General features: G+C 36.6%; 1 protein-coding gene across 19 annotated transcripts in view; it reads right to left on the bottom strand.

The window, feature by feature from the left end:
• EXT2 (exostosin glycosyltransferase 2) overlaps positions 1-16698 on the bottom strand; it is a 76241-nt gene that overhangs the window by 41791 nt on the left and 17752 nt on the right. For all 19 annotated transcript variants that reach the window (XM_086892258.1, XM_086892259.1, XM_086892246.1 and 16 more), the window contains one exon: positions 16483-16576. In XM_086892258.1, the coding sequence (XP_086748384.1) occupies positions 16483-16576 (94 nt within the window). The remainder of the gene's footprint in view (positions 1-16482; positions 16577-16698) is intronic.

The raw sequence follows: 16698 nt of genomic DNA, 5'->3' as shown, positions 1-16698 counted from the left end.
AGCAAACTAGGAAAGAGATTAGTGCTCTCTGAAGTACTACATTTACTGTGCAAACAGCCATAACTCTGACTATTTCAGGCTATTTTAAAATTTTACTAAAGATACTGATGGGTATGTCCAAAATAACACTACTCTGGAGCTTGTTGTCCAGAGAGAGTGCAAAGCAACTTCAGTTTAGAATGGAATCACTTCCCTCTCCTTATTTCTCTTCCTGATAGGACTTAACAGCTGGATAACAGGCTGATTACCAAGAACACGGAACAAAATTACTACCACATTCAAGTGTAAAAGCAGAAGAATTATATAAAGGGGTAAGAAAAAGTAAAGAGACACTAAATATAGCAAACACCACATGCTAAGCAAAAGCATTAGTGTTTCTTTCCCCATGTCCTATCCCTTAAGAAAAATATATTATCAATCATCAAACTATCTAAAAAGAAAACCAGAAGCAAATTAAGAATTAAAATGGACCAGAACAGCTAACTTCTCTGTTCAAGTATGCTAAATAAAAAGGATTCCAAATTTTATTCTCATGACTGACAACAGTTTAGAACAACTGTTGTAAGCAGCACTAAGAGGGAAGAAGAAACTATTTTGTATAGCCTTTTAACATACAACTTTATAAGCAATTAAGTAACTATTAATAGTGTGAAATACAGGATTTATGTTTTCCATTGTTATTAAATGACAGCATTCCCATAATGTCCTAAATTTTTTTATTAATACCTTAATATCTATTATTATCATAAAAATCAAAGACAGCTTTCTTCCTTCAGCAAAACTAGGATGAATCTGATCTAGCTCCTCTTTGCTTAGAGAATGCTTGTAATGTCAGGGAAGATTACACCTTTATACCAGAAGCAAATCTGGAGAAGAGGGCAGAGGGAATTTATGTTTTATAGACTAATATTTATGTAATTAATTTTTTGTAAAGAGCCATAAAATGTTCCCACAGTTGGTTGTAATATTTTTGGAGTTGTGTTTCTTTAAGGCAGAACTCAAAACCTTCTAAGGGGATTTGAAGTCCCCAAACAGATGTTTCAGGGTCTCATTACTTCCTCCCCACCTTGTTTGCTTTTATAAAGCAGAACTGATTAACATGGCTTGCGAGTGTCTGCTGCTCCGCATGCTGAGTTACTAAATATTTTGGGAAAGTTTTCTATTGGGAAGATGTATCTTGATTCCATTTGAAAAGTATTTTCGATTCTACTTGGTGAGGTTGAAAAGCTTATGTTGGAATGTAAGAAATAGAGAGGACAGAAATCCCTTGAACACATTTGTGATACAGGAGAGAGTAACAACCACAAAAGAAAAAGATTTCTTTTCCAGACTCCTCTGCCAACTTTCTTATTACTTTTACATAGCTTTACTGAGCTCTCTGTTTCTCTTTCCCATATCTATGATTCCAGAAAACTCAAGAGTAACTTTAATACACTAAGCAATGTTTTTAAGGTATGGTAATTGCAATACACTAATTAGAGCTACCTGAATGCCTTTTGGGATCTTGAAATAAACAATCCATAGGTTCAGACCTTGGCTTTCACATAGCATTGATTATACACAGACTACAACTATGATAAAAGTCAGACTTCTCCTTTCAACTTGAACTGAAATTAGCTTCTAGTACTCTAGAAGCCTGCTTGATGAGGTTTCCAGATTTTCCTAAAGAAACACACTATGTAGACCACAGACTTGCAGAGAAAGCTAGCTTTGTATACACCTAAATATTGCTTAGGCCATGGGCAACCTAGGTGGTTAACAGAGATCAAATATCTACTTTTTACAACTGCCAAGACATTACAGATGAACGTACATTAACCTGTATGGCTTATGAGGAATTGAAAACAGAAAGAAGAAATATAATTTCTCTTCTCCTTCTAAATTTCTGGATGAACAGAAAATCTAGGATAGATCCACAACGAAAGACAGAAAAGCATTACTTTTGAAAACTGTTTTACCAGTACTTTGAAGAGTCAAATCTAGCATATTGTATGGCTTGACTGACAGTAAGAAATACATTATATTGTTGGGTTGCCCAATGGGTTGGAAGTGACTGGAAGTTCTCATTACACAATAGATTGCCCATGAAATTAGTTCATCTGAACTTAATTTCTGCAGCAAATTTAACAAAGCCATGAAAACTTCATTATGGAAGCCAAAGACTGAAGGAATTGGAGACCTAATTCTCTCTTCTCACCAAGCAGTGAGTTCTACAGACCCAGTTCACAAACATGGGCATGCCAGTAAGTAGTACTAAGTTGTTGCCTTTCCCTTCTTCCTTCCTCCTGCCCCACTTTCAATTGCTGCATCCTCATTAGATCAGCCATGAAAACCCATTACTTTCTGTAAAGGCCAAAATTTCTTAAATTGGTAACACTACACTATGTTATCTCTACAAATACACATGCACACCTTGAGAAAGACTAGCAATATCTGTAAGACAGATGTTCCTTAAATCAAGTAAGCAATTATCCAACCCAAAAGTTCAATTCCACTTGTTTTCAGTTCCAGGATTTAATTCAACTGGACTACACAGAAACTAAACTGACAATATTCAGTACATACCAGCACATGCAAGAGTTTAGGAAGGGAGCATTTGCACTTATTTTCATACCAGACAATAGGCAGCAGCATGCAGCAACAGGGAAGCCTACTCATAGAAAGCAACATTTATTTGGGTAAGGTGTTATTTTCCTTAGAAATAAACACACTTGGGGGCCTAGCATCTCTTTATAAGCTTTTTACAAGTCAACATAGGATCAGATTACAGAGTTCACTCATATAAAGTTTATAAGTTCTAGTGTTAATGCCACTAATGGTGCTCTGGTGTAGAGTGTAAGACAAGATCAATGTAAATCTTTCGATTGGTTTATGAAAAAAAGAAAACAACACTGGGCATAAAGCAAGGAAAGATCTACCTTCTGTAACATTTAGATCAAGGGGAAAACAGTCCATGAAAGGAACTTTCTAGCCTGCTGTCTTTTCACAGCCAATGATTTGGCTGGAGTTCGTAAAAGTAGCAAGAGGGGGGAAAAAAAAGCAAAATTCGCAAAGGAGTAGTAAAATTTAACTGCCCATAAACCACCACTTTTCTCAACTTTTAGGTCAGGCGCCATGATGCTGTGAGATTCTGCCCCACTGCAGCAGTGCTATGTTTCCAAAATGCCTTGAAAGGGTTTACAAGACCTTGAAATACAACCATTTTCACACTGCCTATGGTGACTCGACTTAAATGCTTTCCCTTCTTAATGACTCTCGGTGTTCCTCGTTTTTACTCCCAGCTGGATCAGAGTAGTCTATCCAAGTAAAGAGTGTGGCCTACCTGCTGCAACAGCACTGGCCTGGAAACCTGGTGATCTTACTTTTAATCCTGGTTCTCTTATTTATTTATAGATAAAACTTTGGCATTTTTTAGATTTCTCGCTACTTCAGCCTCTCAGCAGTATGTGTAATATTGACCTCAAAGAGATGTTGTGAGACTTAACCATACTAAATCTTTCAAATTTTGGGATGGATGGACGAATAAAAAAATACCCAAATAATTTTATCTTGTCTTTTTATTTGTAAATAGAAACTTTAAACTAATAAAATATTTAGCTAAGAAACTCAAGTAACTGACTGTGGTAACTCTTTGCTAAAATGTGTACTTTCAACAGAGATACAAATGATATTACAGTAAATATCTACAGCTCAGCTGTGCATTTGACAGTTCTGGACATAGAAGTGCACCCACAAAGACCTGCTAAAGTTGTGTGTCATACTGTAATATAATCAAACATTTTCTAAGTTACTGAGACACAGCATGTTATTTCCCACTGAGTGAACTATGCAGATTGGTCCCAGGCAACCTCCCCTCCTACCAAACCTTTTCCATTGGGCAGTAGGATTAAATGGGCTACTGAGGTTCAAGATAAATTGAATTTTTGTATGTTTGCCCTATACTTAAGATGTATATGAATATAGCTGATGTTATGTTATAGTCATATAGCAAACCTGAGCTTTCAAGAGCCCTACTGACCTCCCTGCAAAATGAAGAGGACTGAAGAGAAGTTACTCTTTTGGAGCAATATGCTTAGAACAAGTTTCCCAGGATAAATTTTGGGTTCAGACTGAGGACCTTATAGCCCCAAGTTCCCACATTTTTCTGCTTGTAAATTGCAATCCACACCCTCTTTCTCTACTGTTTTACTGTTCCTACATCTGCTTCCCTGTTCCAACAGCTTCCTTGCTGATCACAAATACTACTTTTAGTATGCAGTTCTCCAACAAAGATGATACCAGCTTGTATCAGCTAAAAGCAGTGATACATTTATTTTTTTCACAGAGGCTTGCAAGAAAACCTCAGAAGACTTTATACTATTAAGAATTAAACAGTATTTGCTGTTTCTAGAAAACAGAATTTGGGATTAAAAAGTTAATGCTTGATTGGTTTAGGACCCTCGGTGATATCACTCAATCACACCTAAGGCTGGCTGGCTTATTCTCTCTATAATCAGTGCAGAAAAAAATAGGGTTATTCAGAAATTTAGACCTCTGGTACCTTAAAATACCTTCCAATAAATCCATTCTTCTCTAAGTAAGGGAACATGAGAGGATAAAAAAAATGACTAGCTGTAGGTCATGGTCCTTCTTCTGCTTAAAGCTCTGTTTTCAATAGTGACCTGAAGTAGCCTCATTTTTCCCAGAGGCATGAAGATCTGAAATGCAAATCTAGGCTACACAAACCTACACAAACGTAGGTTACATTTTTCAAAATCAACTCATGCATTTCAGCCTATGAATAACAGTAAGAGAGCTGTACTCTGAAAAGTTCTCTCACTTTTGGGGTGCCAGTACAGTTACCTGAAACTGGAGGTAAACTCTTTAGAAATTGTAGTCTGAAAGTAAAAATCAGTAAAAATTTCTTGTCCCCATACATGGACTATGTAGGAATTTTAAAAGCTAATCCATTAAATCAATTAAATACTGGAAAAATCATGCTAACTTGCCTGAAACTGAAAAGTTTTATGATTTTCATGTTTTACAGAATATCAGATTAAAAGCATCTTTCACATTGTACCTAAATTGGCTGTGCTGCATCTGTTTCTTACTAAAGACCTGTGCAAGAAAAGCAGTAGTGCAGGCAGTACATAAAGAGTACTCAGAGTATCAGGTTGTCACCTCTAAAGCTAAAAAATGGAGGTAAACAAGGAACTGAAGTTTTGGATGCCCATGATCATTTCAGATAAAGACTAAGCCATAATTCAGCATCAGGGTTATCTGAACCTCAAACTAAAAGTTTCTTTGCAAGAGAAAAAAAAAGAATGCGCAGTAGAACAATGCAGGGCATACACTGTTGTTTCCAGTTAACTAATGTTTGCTTCTAATGTAATCTGACATCATTCTTTTAATATTATTTCTGAACTTTCATTCCATGTTTCTGAGTTATGCACAATTAAGTAAAGCCCTGAAAATACTAAATTCATCTATTTAACTTATACAAATTGTATGAGTGGCCAATAGAGGAATATTCCTTAATTACAAAACACTTCAGCAGTATGAGAAAACAAAACAATAATTTGTATCATTATAATCAAATATTTTAAGAGATTCTAGACAGACATTTCACAGTGCTGGTTTTTATTGTAATTCAGCTTCAAAAACAATCTCTTCAGAAGTGAAGCAGTAATTGGATTTAATCCTTTGGCTCAATATTCTCTGCTGCAGTAATTTCAACTATGGAACAAGCACATTTGCCTCCTTCAGATACAACAAAGTGAAAACTGAATCTTTCCATTATCCAAATTTCTTTTTTTCCTTTTTCTTTTTGAAGCTGCCAATTCATAAGGGGACAGAGGTCAGAGTTCAAAATGCTAATCTTACCCTTCAGATACCAGCCACTTGGGAATAACTCACTTCTACTCACTCTCAGTTTTATTGCTGGAGACTACTTGCTGACTCTTAGAAGAGTTAAAAGAAAATGTTAGTGCAAGCTCAGATATTAAAATTAAGCACTACAGCCTTCTCCTCTTTGGTGCTTTGAAAAGAATCACATCAATTGTAGCAGTCCATACACACAACACGTATTCTGCATATATGAGAAAGGTTCTTAGAAGCTTATCTGTTAAAGTTAACATTTTCACTCTTGCTTCCACAATTTCATGTAACTTTGGGAGTTTGAGGGTTTTGGGTTTTGTTTTTTTTTTTTTTTGTTTTAGGGGTGGTGGGTTTTGGAAGTTTTTTGCTTTGTTTAAGGTTTTCATCTTCTCACCAAGAGCCTTCTTCTACTTAAATACATGACAGAAAATAAGGTATTTTCAATAAAGTTCTCATTCTCTCTCATTAAATGGCAACTTTTTATACAGTTTTGAAATCCTGCATTATCTTTACCCTTAAAATACAGATTTCCACTATTCCTTGTCCTAGTGATAGCAACTTAATTCTAAAAATAGCAAGAACACAAGACTTGAATAGATAAAAATATCACTTAGCACTCGTGTTCTTCTCTCCCTCCATATATTTCTGCACCTCAAACTTGCTTCTTTGATTAATGAGCATGTCAACTTAGCAACTCTGTTGCAGAAGTCAACATTGCACCAGCCAGGAAACCTGACTTACTGTCCTGGCACCCTACAAATCAATGGTCAAAATACTTTTCAGTTATGGAGCCAACAAACATATCAGCACTAGGAGCAGCAAGAAATCCACCCCATTCTCAGCTGTGGATGGGAATACTGTTGCAAAGTATGGAGAAAGAGCCAGCAAAGAAAGAAGCAGGATAAGAGGAAAAAACAAAACCCCAAAAAAACCCACAACCAAACAAAACCCCGAAGTTTTCATGCAGCATTTACAGCTTTAAAATCATGTGATATAAAAAATAAATACCATTTTCTGAATTCCCTTTGCTCCCAAAGAGCTTTCAGTTTGTCTTCCTATTTACGAGCAAATGCCGTGTGTTGACACCACAGAAATAACACAGCTGAAAAAGAGAAATGGATACTACTCTAGCTTCCAGATAAGCCATTATATCTACATAGTCATCAGTAATAATGTAAAGACACAAAAAATATCAAACTCTCTTCCCTCCAGTGTCCAGGAGTTTGGACATGTAGTAGAGAGCATGGCTCTCTACTCCAATTTCAGCAGGCCATTACTGTAAAAGAAGTGGCAGGCACACCTAACCTGGGGAGTAGTCAAAAATATTTGAACCTGTATCATCCTTATTATGATGTTTGTTCTCGACACACTCAACAATAAAACCAGATCAACAGTGAGCTAGAATTGTGCTATCACTCATTCAACAGCAGTCTGGAAAATAACAGAAAACAAATATATGCATGTGATTGCAGGGAGCATTCAACTACTGCATGACCAGAAGTTGAGGGGTGGGAAGATGTTTTATCCACATTTCTTGACAAGTGATGGACAGCTCCTGAAACTGAAAGCAATAGGTTTCTAGTCCTAGGGGTATTGCCTTCAAATATGTCTATGTTCTCAGGGTAGATCAGTTTTCCCTGCTGCAGGCATCCTGCTGAGAGGTGAGGTCCCAAGCAAAACACAGGACTCTGACTGCAAGTCTTTGAGGTGGCAGGAGCCAAGGGAGGTTCAAAGACAAGGCTGGCTGGTGGGCAGCACCTCTGAGTACTGCAGAGGTTAGAGGTTAGTAAAGCAGGAGCCACTGGCCAATAAAGCAGTGTTTGGAGAGCCCACCCTATAGATAAATTGGGGATCTGTTTACACCTTTCCCAGCTTTCTGAGTTACACACACTGATGCTTCCCACTGTGATCTTGTCCTGTGTCCACCAGCATCTCCCTTCCTTGGCAGCTGCCCTGCTCTCTGCTGGTTGGCTTTATAACATAGCTAAAGGATGCTTGGAAACTTTTAATCAGCATCCAACATCAAAAATAAATAAATAAAAGCACAACTGCTTTTATTTGTGTCAACTGCTGCAATAAGATCTGGCTTGTTTGAGATTTCCCATGACTGCTGAATTAATGCTGGGAGAATAGAAGCTTAAATTCCCTTGATTAGAGAAGCTAAACACAAAGCAAGCCCAGTGCCAATCACACACATGAAAGGACAGCTTTTTTGAAGGAAGAAAAAAAAAAAATCTAGGTAAGGTTACCACCATATTATAGCTGTCAAAAATCAGCACATACCTCAATTTCAGAGCTTAAGCTCTATACCAGGAAGAACTTGCCCTTTTGATGAAGGCATGTTTTGCTCGGTTTCCTGTAAGCTATACAGCTCTGTTTTATATAAGCACCAACATAATACACATACCCTCAATACACACAGTTCTCAACATTGGACAACTTTAACCACAGACATTACTGCCAGCATGGCTTGAATACAAATATATCTTACTGACTTCTCTGAGGATAAAAGCTGAAGAACTGGCAGTCGTAAAGTTTTTTTTCCATATCCACTGGAAAAATTCCATTTAGGATATGGTGTTGCTTTTTTCCTCCATATCTTAAAAATAACTGATCTTAGCATGAGCTATATAAAAATACCTCATCCTTCATGGCTCAAACTGCACATGGCTGTATGACTATCTGATGAAATGGGGAAGGTGAATATTAACTGCTGGTTGTGATAATACTATGTGGTAGTAGTTTCATAATACAGTGAAACAGGATTGAAAATAAATGTACATTAAAAAAATCATTGATAGACATCAACAAGAGTTATTTACTTCTTCTTGGTAAACATCTGGAATAGCATGCTGTTCTTTATAAAGCCAAGCTTCCATCCATGATTCCCTACTCCAACATTATTATCCTGGAATATGCACACCCTCTACAATCCTTCTGCCCGTAACATCTCTCCAGAATTAAGTCACCAGGATTCAAAGACAACTAATGCCAGGTGCCATTTTAATTAGTATTACAAATTGTTGCTAAGGAAAAAAAATATATTTAAAAAAAAAAAAAAAAAAAAAGGAAGAAGCCAAGCCCCAGATACAAATTACACCTTTTGAAAGCCAAGGGGCACTGCTATATATTCCTAAAACAGCCCACTATTCAGTTTGTAAAAAAGACACATAGTTTTCTACATTCAGGCATCTAAGAAACTATTCAATACATCTACATAATTTACAGATAAACATTAAAGGAAAAGCTGGCTAAAGATTATCTGGCAGCAAATTGTTTCTATAGAAAATGTAAGACCCTTCTAATTTAAAAGCCAGATGTTACTACTGTCTTGTAAGATAAATTTGATACAGTCATTAAAATAGAATTTAGATTTCTAAATTACATCATGAGTATTATGATTTGACCTTGTACAAGTTACATATCTACTCATCAGCAAAATGGATACAAGATCAAGGTGTATTTACCACTCTATTTAATATACCTACATGCAAATTACTACAGCAATGCAGTGTATTTATGCTATAAAGATAAATACTAAAGTTGCAATACTTTCAATAATTAAAGGGGGTAAAGAAAGCAAGCAGATTGGATTAGGAATGTGGTGTGGTACAGACTATACAGCAGCAGAGGAGAAGAGTAACAAAGCAAGAGTGCAACACCAGGAGATATGCTTAATCATCCATTTGTCTGCAGCTAACTGTCTCATATGCATGACAATATTTTCAAATATTCTTTCTAAAAGTACATGCCTTTCCAATTGCTGTATCATCTCATTTATCTGTAGTCTATCCAAGATGTATACAGCAACCTGTAAAGGGTAAGTACTAAAAATCCACTGTGCAACAAGATGCAGAATTTTAAAATCAAATCTTAAAACACAGACTCTTAAAATTGAATCTGAAAAACGAACAAAAAATTGTCTTAGAATAGCATAATTTTCCTCTTATAATTAAGTTTAACCATTTAGTGTTTAGAAGCTGTCAATGTAGATACAAAAGAAGTCCAAATGTATCCTATAAAAATTATACATGGAGGCGCTGATTGGTCTCAAATGTCAGAGCTCTTTCTCAGAGATGCCACGAGGACAGTTTTCTTCATTCTGAAAAACAACAAGGCAGGACAGGCAAGAAGGAAAAAAAAAATCTAGGATAAGGATACTCTCTGCAACTGAAGGGAGAGGGGAGCAATATAAGTCACATATATAAATGCCAAGGATTCTACAACTCCCATGGTGATCCTGGCAGTAAGCCAGGAAAAAGTTTTTTCTTTCCTTTGCTGTTTGCAGCAACAAATCTTTCCTCTGGGGGAGGGGTGAGAGGGCTGGAACTAACTTCACTGCATCTGATAAGATGGCAAATTGTCCAGGCCTGACATTTATGGGGGACCCAGAGCTTCACTGAAGCACTCTGGGAGGATTAAAGCAGGGTTAGGCTCTGCAGTCGCACTCCTTAAAACGCTACAAATGGCAGACAGATGAAAGTTCTCTTAAATTTGATAATGATGATTCTACAGAACCCAAAGACAGAAGCTGTCCCCTGTCAGGGAAAGAACTGCAGCTGTAAGTTTAATATTCTCATTAAAAGGACTTGTAAAAGCCTAAGTATGCTCAAAGAGCATCTAGTGTCCAGATATTGAAATGAATTTCTGTTTAATTGGTTAACAAGAACTAAATCCCAACTCTTTCATGTAAGCTGCACCACCCACAGGAAAACTCCACCACCCATTTGCTTTAACTCTATCCAAGACCATTTCACTGCAAGAATGGGATGTTTCACACGCTGGCAGTGATTGCCTGGAGCCAGCAGAAAGGCTCATATAGCTGTCAGCAAGCTGATAAGAGTTGAAATTACTCTACAGAGCCCTCTTTAAAGAAGAGCCAAAGAAGCACATTAAATGAAAGGGAGGAGGGTCAGAAAAGCCAGCCACTCATGTTGTTTTAACGTGGCACTAAAACAAGTCATTGATTTATGCTTGTGTCTTCAGCTCTGTTTGACCTGGAGTCTGAACTTCAGTTCAGGGCTGAGGCACATGGGATGTGCACAAGAAAAACTACAACAGCTTGTCCAGGTATTCCAACTGTGGGAAAAAACATTGCAAATTACATGTTTTCTATCCACATTTTTTTACACTGAATTTACATCTTTTTTTAGCCTTTCGTTTTCCACTCAGGCTAAAAACACCCAAAACTTTAATTAATGAAAAGCAAGAATTGTATGTGGCCACTATTTGAGAGGGTACCTTGTGGGGCTTCAGGAAAGTGAATTACACATTCATCCAAAGAAGGAAACTATACATAACTTTCAATAGTCTCCCACTGAAGTGTTTGGCAGCCAGTGAAGTCTAGATGCATTTTAAAAACCACTGATTATCTGACAACGTTATTACACGAGGCAATGTATTACTAAAATCTTTTGTAAACATGAGTCCTGAAGCTGCCAGGTCTGACCAAATGGCCCTCTGTTCCCATATTCTCCCTCTGACAGCGCTCCACAGCAGGTACTTTAGGAACCCCCCTCCCACAGACACAGCAGGCATAAGCCACCACTTCCTCAAAGTACTTTCCAGCTTCCAGAAGTCTGCAATGCAGGAACTTTTAAGCCAGAGGGTATATCTTCACATTCATCTTTGACAGATTTTCCTTCTCTGGATTTCTTCATTCTGCCTTTTATGTCAATAAAACCCCTTCACTCACACAAAATTATGAAGCAGTGATTCTTACAGACTACCCCTTAGTTCTGTGAGACCATCTCTTTTTTTAGATCAGATTCCAAATAATATATGTACTGTGAGACATCAAATGAAATTGTATCAAACAATGTACAGTCACATCCATTCACTTTTTCATTATCTTCTTATTTTATAGTTCTGTATTATATTCCTGCTGCATCACCAAACATTCATTTTCAAGATGAAGAGTGTTAGTCTATTTAATCAGTCCTCTCTTGAAACTTTTGATCACCTTTGTTCAATTATATCATTTTCAAGATGGGAGAACCCTAACTACAGACTATACATGGTGCAGACATACAACAGATTTACATTGTGGCACAGTATTTTCCATCTTGTTCTCTACCTCTTTTCTAAAAATTCTTTGTATTTTTTTTTTAATGTAACTGACTTTGGAATTTATACTTTTGCATAAGTATTTATTACAGCTCTTAATTCTTTTCCAAATGATTGCAGCTAGTTGAGAGGCCAAAACTGCCTATGAAAAGGCTATTTTAAATTGCATATATACCCCTTTGTATACTGAATTTAATTTATCACTTTATCATTTGGCCATTTTGTACCTGAATTTCTCTGGCCTAAGGTGTGCCAATTCCAAATAAAACCTTTCCCAAAGCAGATAATTCATAATGGATAAATGCAAGTAGTTTTCCATGACTGTTAGCTCAAGCTGCAAAGTTTCTCTTAAAAAGCCATGTTATTCTGGGGAGCTTAACTCCTACACAGGTACCTAACTGTATGGAATTTCTTATCTCCAACCTCTCCACTTCTTGGTAAGTTTGGTTTAAATTGGGCAGTAACAGAAATCCAAGAGAAATCAGTATGCACACTGTATGTGATCATACCCATGCCTCCCTAGAAAACCAGGATGAAAAGAATTCCCACACTTAAGAACACCAGCTATTCATCCTTATGCCATCAGAGCACACAAAGTCATCCAGTCTTCAAGGACAGACATGAATTCAGAAGTTTTAGTTCTGGGAGATGGCGAGTGTTACAAAGTCAAAAAGGAAGGGGCACACAAAGCCACCTTTTGAAAATAAACTCCTTACCAAAAATCTCTTCAGGGAGAAAGAATACCTAAATAAATTGAAGAATAAGTCTTCTATTCCCATTACATAGTATTTCCATATTCTGATTCTACATCTTAATGAGTCCATCCATGCTAAAAGAGTTCTTAGCATGTTGGTATTAAGTAAAAAAAATTTTTACAAGATACCCATATGTTCACATAGACAGATTCACCTCACAAAGGGGGTGAAAAAAGCACAGTGGGTGAGATATAAGCTGAGAAAAACTTTCACACTAGTTAAAGACATTTATATATCAACTACAGTGCTGAAACATGTTTCCAGAGACTAACAGGCTTTCAGAGCAAAACCTTTGAAAAAAACCAACAAAACTGTTGCAAGGGAAACTATACAAGACATGAGAAAAGATGATACCAGCAAAGTTTTGCTTTTTTTCCTTTATCTATTTCACTCTGAAGGAGCAAGACAAAATTTCAAACTTTACTCTCTATCATACAGGCCCATTACATCCACTTCTTCCTCTCCACTTCTAGAACTTTGCTATTACCTGAATGCTGGTTAGAGACGCACATAAAATAAAAGCATAAGAATGCAGCATCAAGTCTACAGCTAAGCTGGTTATCAACTTGCCTCTGGGCACTTCTGCCAGTGTTTCAGACTCCATATGGAACTATTTGTGAGAGGGGGATGGTTCAAGGAAGCTTCAAAGAAAATGAGAATGACAACATTACTGTAGAAAACAGACAAGACAGAATCCCAGAGATACATAAGTTTTATCCAGACTGCTATTATTTTTAGCAGCTCAATCAGAAGAGGCTCATTTTGATGGTCAAACTGTTGCAGTTTATAAGAGCTATTCTATGAGAGAATCTGGTTTTCAGGGACACAGGCTGTACATGCAGTAATGAAAACACCTACCAGTTTTTTACAACTACGTAGACTAGACTACAAGCACAGAAACTATTCCCTTTTGTGAGGGCACACAGGAAGCTGGACTAGGAATTGCTGAGAGCAAACTGTACTGCAAGTTTGAATAACAAAAGCCTAAGTTAATATAGCTGATCTCCAGAGATCTCAATGCAATTCAAGTACAAATTAATTTTGATTTCTCACACTCAAGCTCTGCTCAAACCAATGAATCCCAGTTTATGACATGTACTGTTCGATGGAAAACTGAGCAAAATAAAATTGTGTTGTAGGAAATCACAGCTCAGGTCATACCAGCCACAGATCCTAGCAGATGATGTCTTCAAAACTAAAAGTCCTGTATTTTATCCTCTTCATGACAGTGTTATGTGATGCCCATGATAGGTGTACAAACTGGAAGAAAACACTTTCAAATATGACTTCTTATGTAATATGTATGTTCTTATGTATATATTCTTATGTATGAGTTCTTAAAAGTCTACAAGACTTCTTCTCTTCCCCAGCTCATGTATAGCTAGAAGTATCTCCAGAAACAAAGAAAAAAAATAAAAACACACATAGAGAAAATTTTACTCCTTAAAAGCAGACAACATATTTCAACTTGAAAATAATTATATACAGGTGTATGTAGGTGTACACTTATATGTTTATATCTACATTTTAACCTTGATGTATGATCTCCAGAGAACCTCCTGCAATAAAATACTGCAAAAAAGTACAAAGTAATCAACAAAGAAAACTGGCAAGCTAACATTTACAGTAATATTTGTTTAAATTTTGATGTTTTCAAAATAAGGATAAGAATTATATCGTAAGACAACCACTGAAACCAGTGCAGCTGGATAGCAATGCTCCAATCCCAGGAAGGTTATCAGACCCAAAAAGTCTGATAGGTATGACAAATACATGCTTCAGCCAGGAGAAATCCAGAGCAAGGATTTGTACTATTTGCCTAGAAAAAGATGATCTCAACCATACATGTCAGGTTACTGGTAGTCCACACAGTATCAGTCATTAAATACTTTTCACCATGCTAGATGGCTAGAACACAGACCAACTATTGGCAAGGGAATTTCAGAGACACACAGGGATTTTGCCTTGTAAATAAGGCTGACAGGACATGAAATGTATGGATAACATGCTTAAGTACTCCCAATACACAAACCAAAATACATTCATGAAGATAAAAGACAGACCTTGTGATTTCATCCTGTTACTTTTACTTTCAAAGCACACAATAAAAGCAACAAGATGTGAGAAGAAGCTTTAGAAAAACACATCACCCCTTCAGTCAACAGAAGCACATTGTCCAATGATGTTCTGTGATGTTTTGAACCCAATGACAATGGCCATCACAAAACATGTATAATCCAACAAAATTCACTCTGAACAGAGACACAATATCTGTATTGTGAGCATTAAAATATCATTTCTTTGAAGTTAATTCTACAGAGTCACGGGTAATGTAGATAATGTATGTATCATCCAAATTAAGGGGGTTATTATTGGTTTGTTTTTTTGTGAATGTTTAGGGAGTTTGCTCCTTTGTCTTTATTTTGTTAACTTTTTTTACAGATGAGTTGCCTGCTTTCATACCTAAAAGTTATTGTTTAAGGTGTCCATAATGTCAAGTGCATTGTCCATAGCTGGAGAACACTATCCTGAAATATTTTACGCTATCAGTGAAATAGACAACAAGAAAATTACTGCACATTTTGATAGACTATTAATATCAGTTTTAAAGCTTTAGTAGGCAAAAATCCCTAGTGTTAACATCTCTAAACCAAAAATCACATCTCTAGGAGCTGTAACATCAAGGTTACTTTCTCACCTCCTGGTTTTGGCAGCACGCTGGTGCTGCTATCAGGCCCCATCAAAATGGTTCATTTGTATGAAGGCACTAAAGAGAAAGGAGACCCCTGATGGCTGCTGTGGTATTTGCAGACTCAGAACAGAATGAAGTGAAGCTGGCAACAGGATTCAGATGTGAAAGATAATTATTTCTGAATTTGAGAGTCTATTTTCTCCCCATATATCAGTATTAATATATACTGTGCAACTTTTAGCACTGCCTAAGTAGAAACAACTAGAGTGTTACAGGCTATACTTCAAAAAAATATCTTGGGTCACTTTTTACAAGGACCACACAAAAGACAACTTTGTCACTAAGGTTGCATAAGGGAATTTCAGACACATGACTTCATGATTGTTGTAGCAATTTGACCACAGAAATCCCATGCATCTTGAAAAGTCACCTGAGATCAGATAGTTAACTTTTTCCCTAAATACCTAGCTCTTACTTCCTCTGTCATTTCCCTGATGAGGAACTGAGGCAATGATCAGAGTACTGTCTCACCTTATAACAAAATACACTCAGGTACACTGAGATATCAAGGATGAAATATCCTAGATACAAGTGTACATTACACGTTAATATCCTCTTTACTGGCCTGACAGCTTATGGTCTCAGCTCTTGCATTCATCAAATAAGAAAAATCTCTCAGAGGAATTGTCAATGTAGATAAAATATTAAAAATATTTTGGATTAATGCCCCCCTCACATTTTAAGTGATTAAAATTTTTCTACAAACCAAAGCTTATTTTGAAATAAATACAGACTCCTGAATTTCTTTACTACAACTTAAATACCATGTAGAAAAACAAAATTAATATGCACCATAATTTCATCAGAAATGTGTTAAGACATGTCAGTAGGCAGTACACTTACATTCAAGGAGAGCTTCCATCCCACTGAAAAGTGATGGCAAATGCAGATGCTTAGCATAAAGAAAGAACAGGGTCAAATAATTAAAATATTAACAGAAGAGTACAGTGGATGTTTCTGCATTCCAACAGCTTTCACAGCAAGGCAGGTGTATGAACTGACACTCCAACTGTAAAGCAAGGAAAATCATTTTAACATGCTCCATTGCTTTACCTGTCTTTGCATCTCTTCAATCTGTCGCTGGGGGATACTTTGCAGAATACTGTACATTTCAGGCATCTTCTCTTCAGGGATGACAACAGAGGCCCTATAAGCAAAAAAGGAAAACAGATGGCAAGGTGAGAAAAAAGAAATTCTACATTAAAATATACTGAGTGCTTTTCCAACCAAGCATCTTGTCCTATTTTAATAAGACGTATTCAAAAGACA

Source organism: Cyanistes caeruleus, chromosome 6, assembly GCF_971803275.1.
Source record: "Cyanistes caeruleus chromosome 6, bCyaCae1.hap1.1, whole genome shotgun sequence".
In the NCBI taxonomy this organism is placed as follows: Eukaryota; Metazoa; Chordata; class Aves; order Passeriformes; family Paridae; genus Cyanistes; species Cyanistes caeruleus.
The sequence above is the reverse complement of the archived record's forward strand: the minus strand, read 5'-3'. Positions and strand labels throughout refer to the sequence as shown.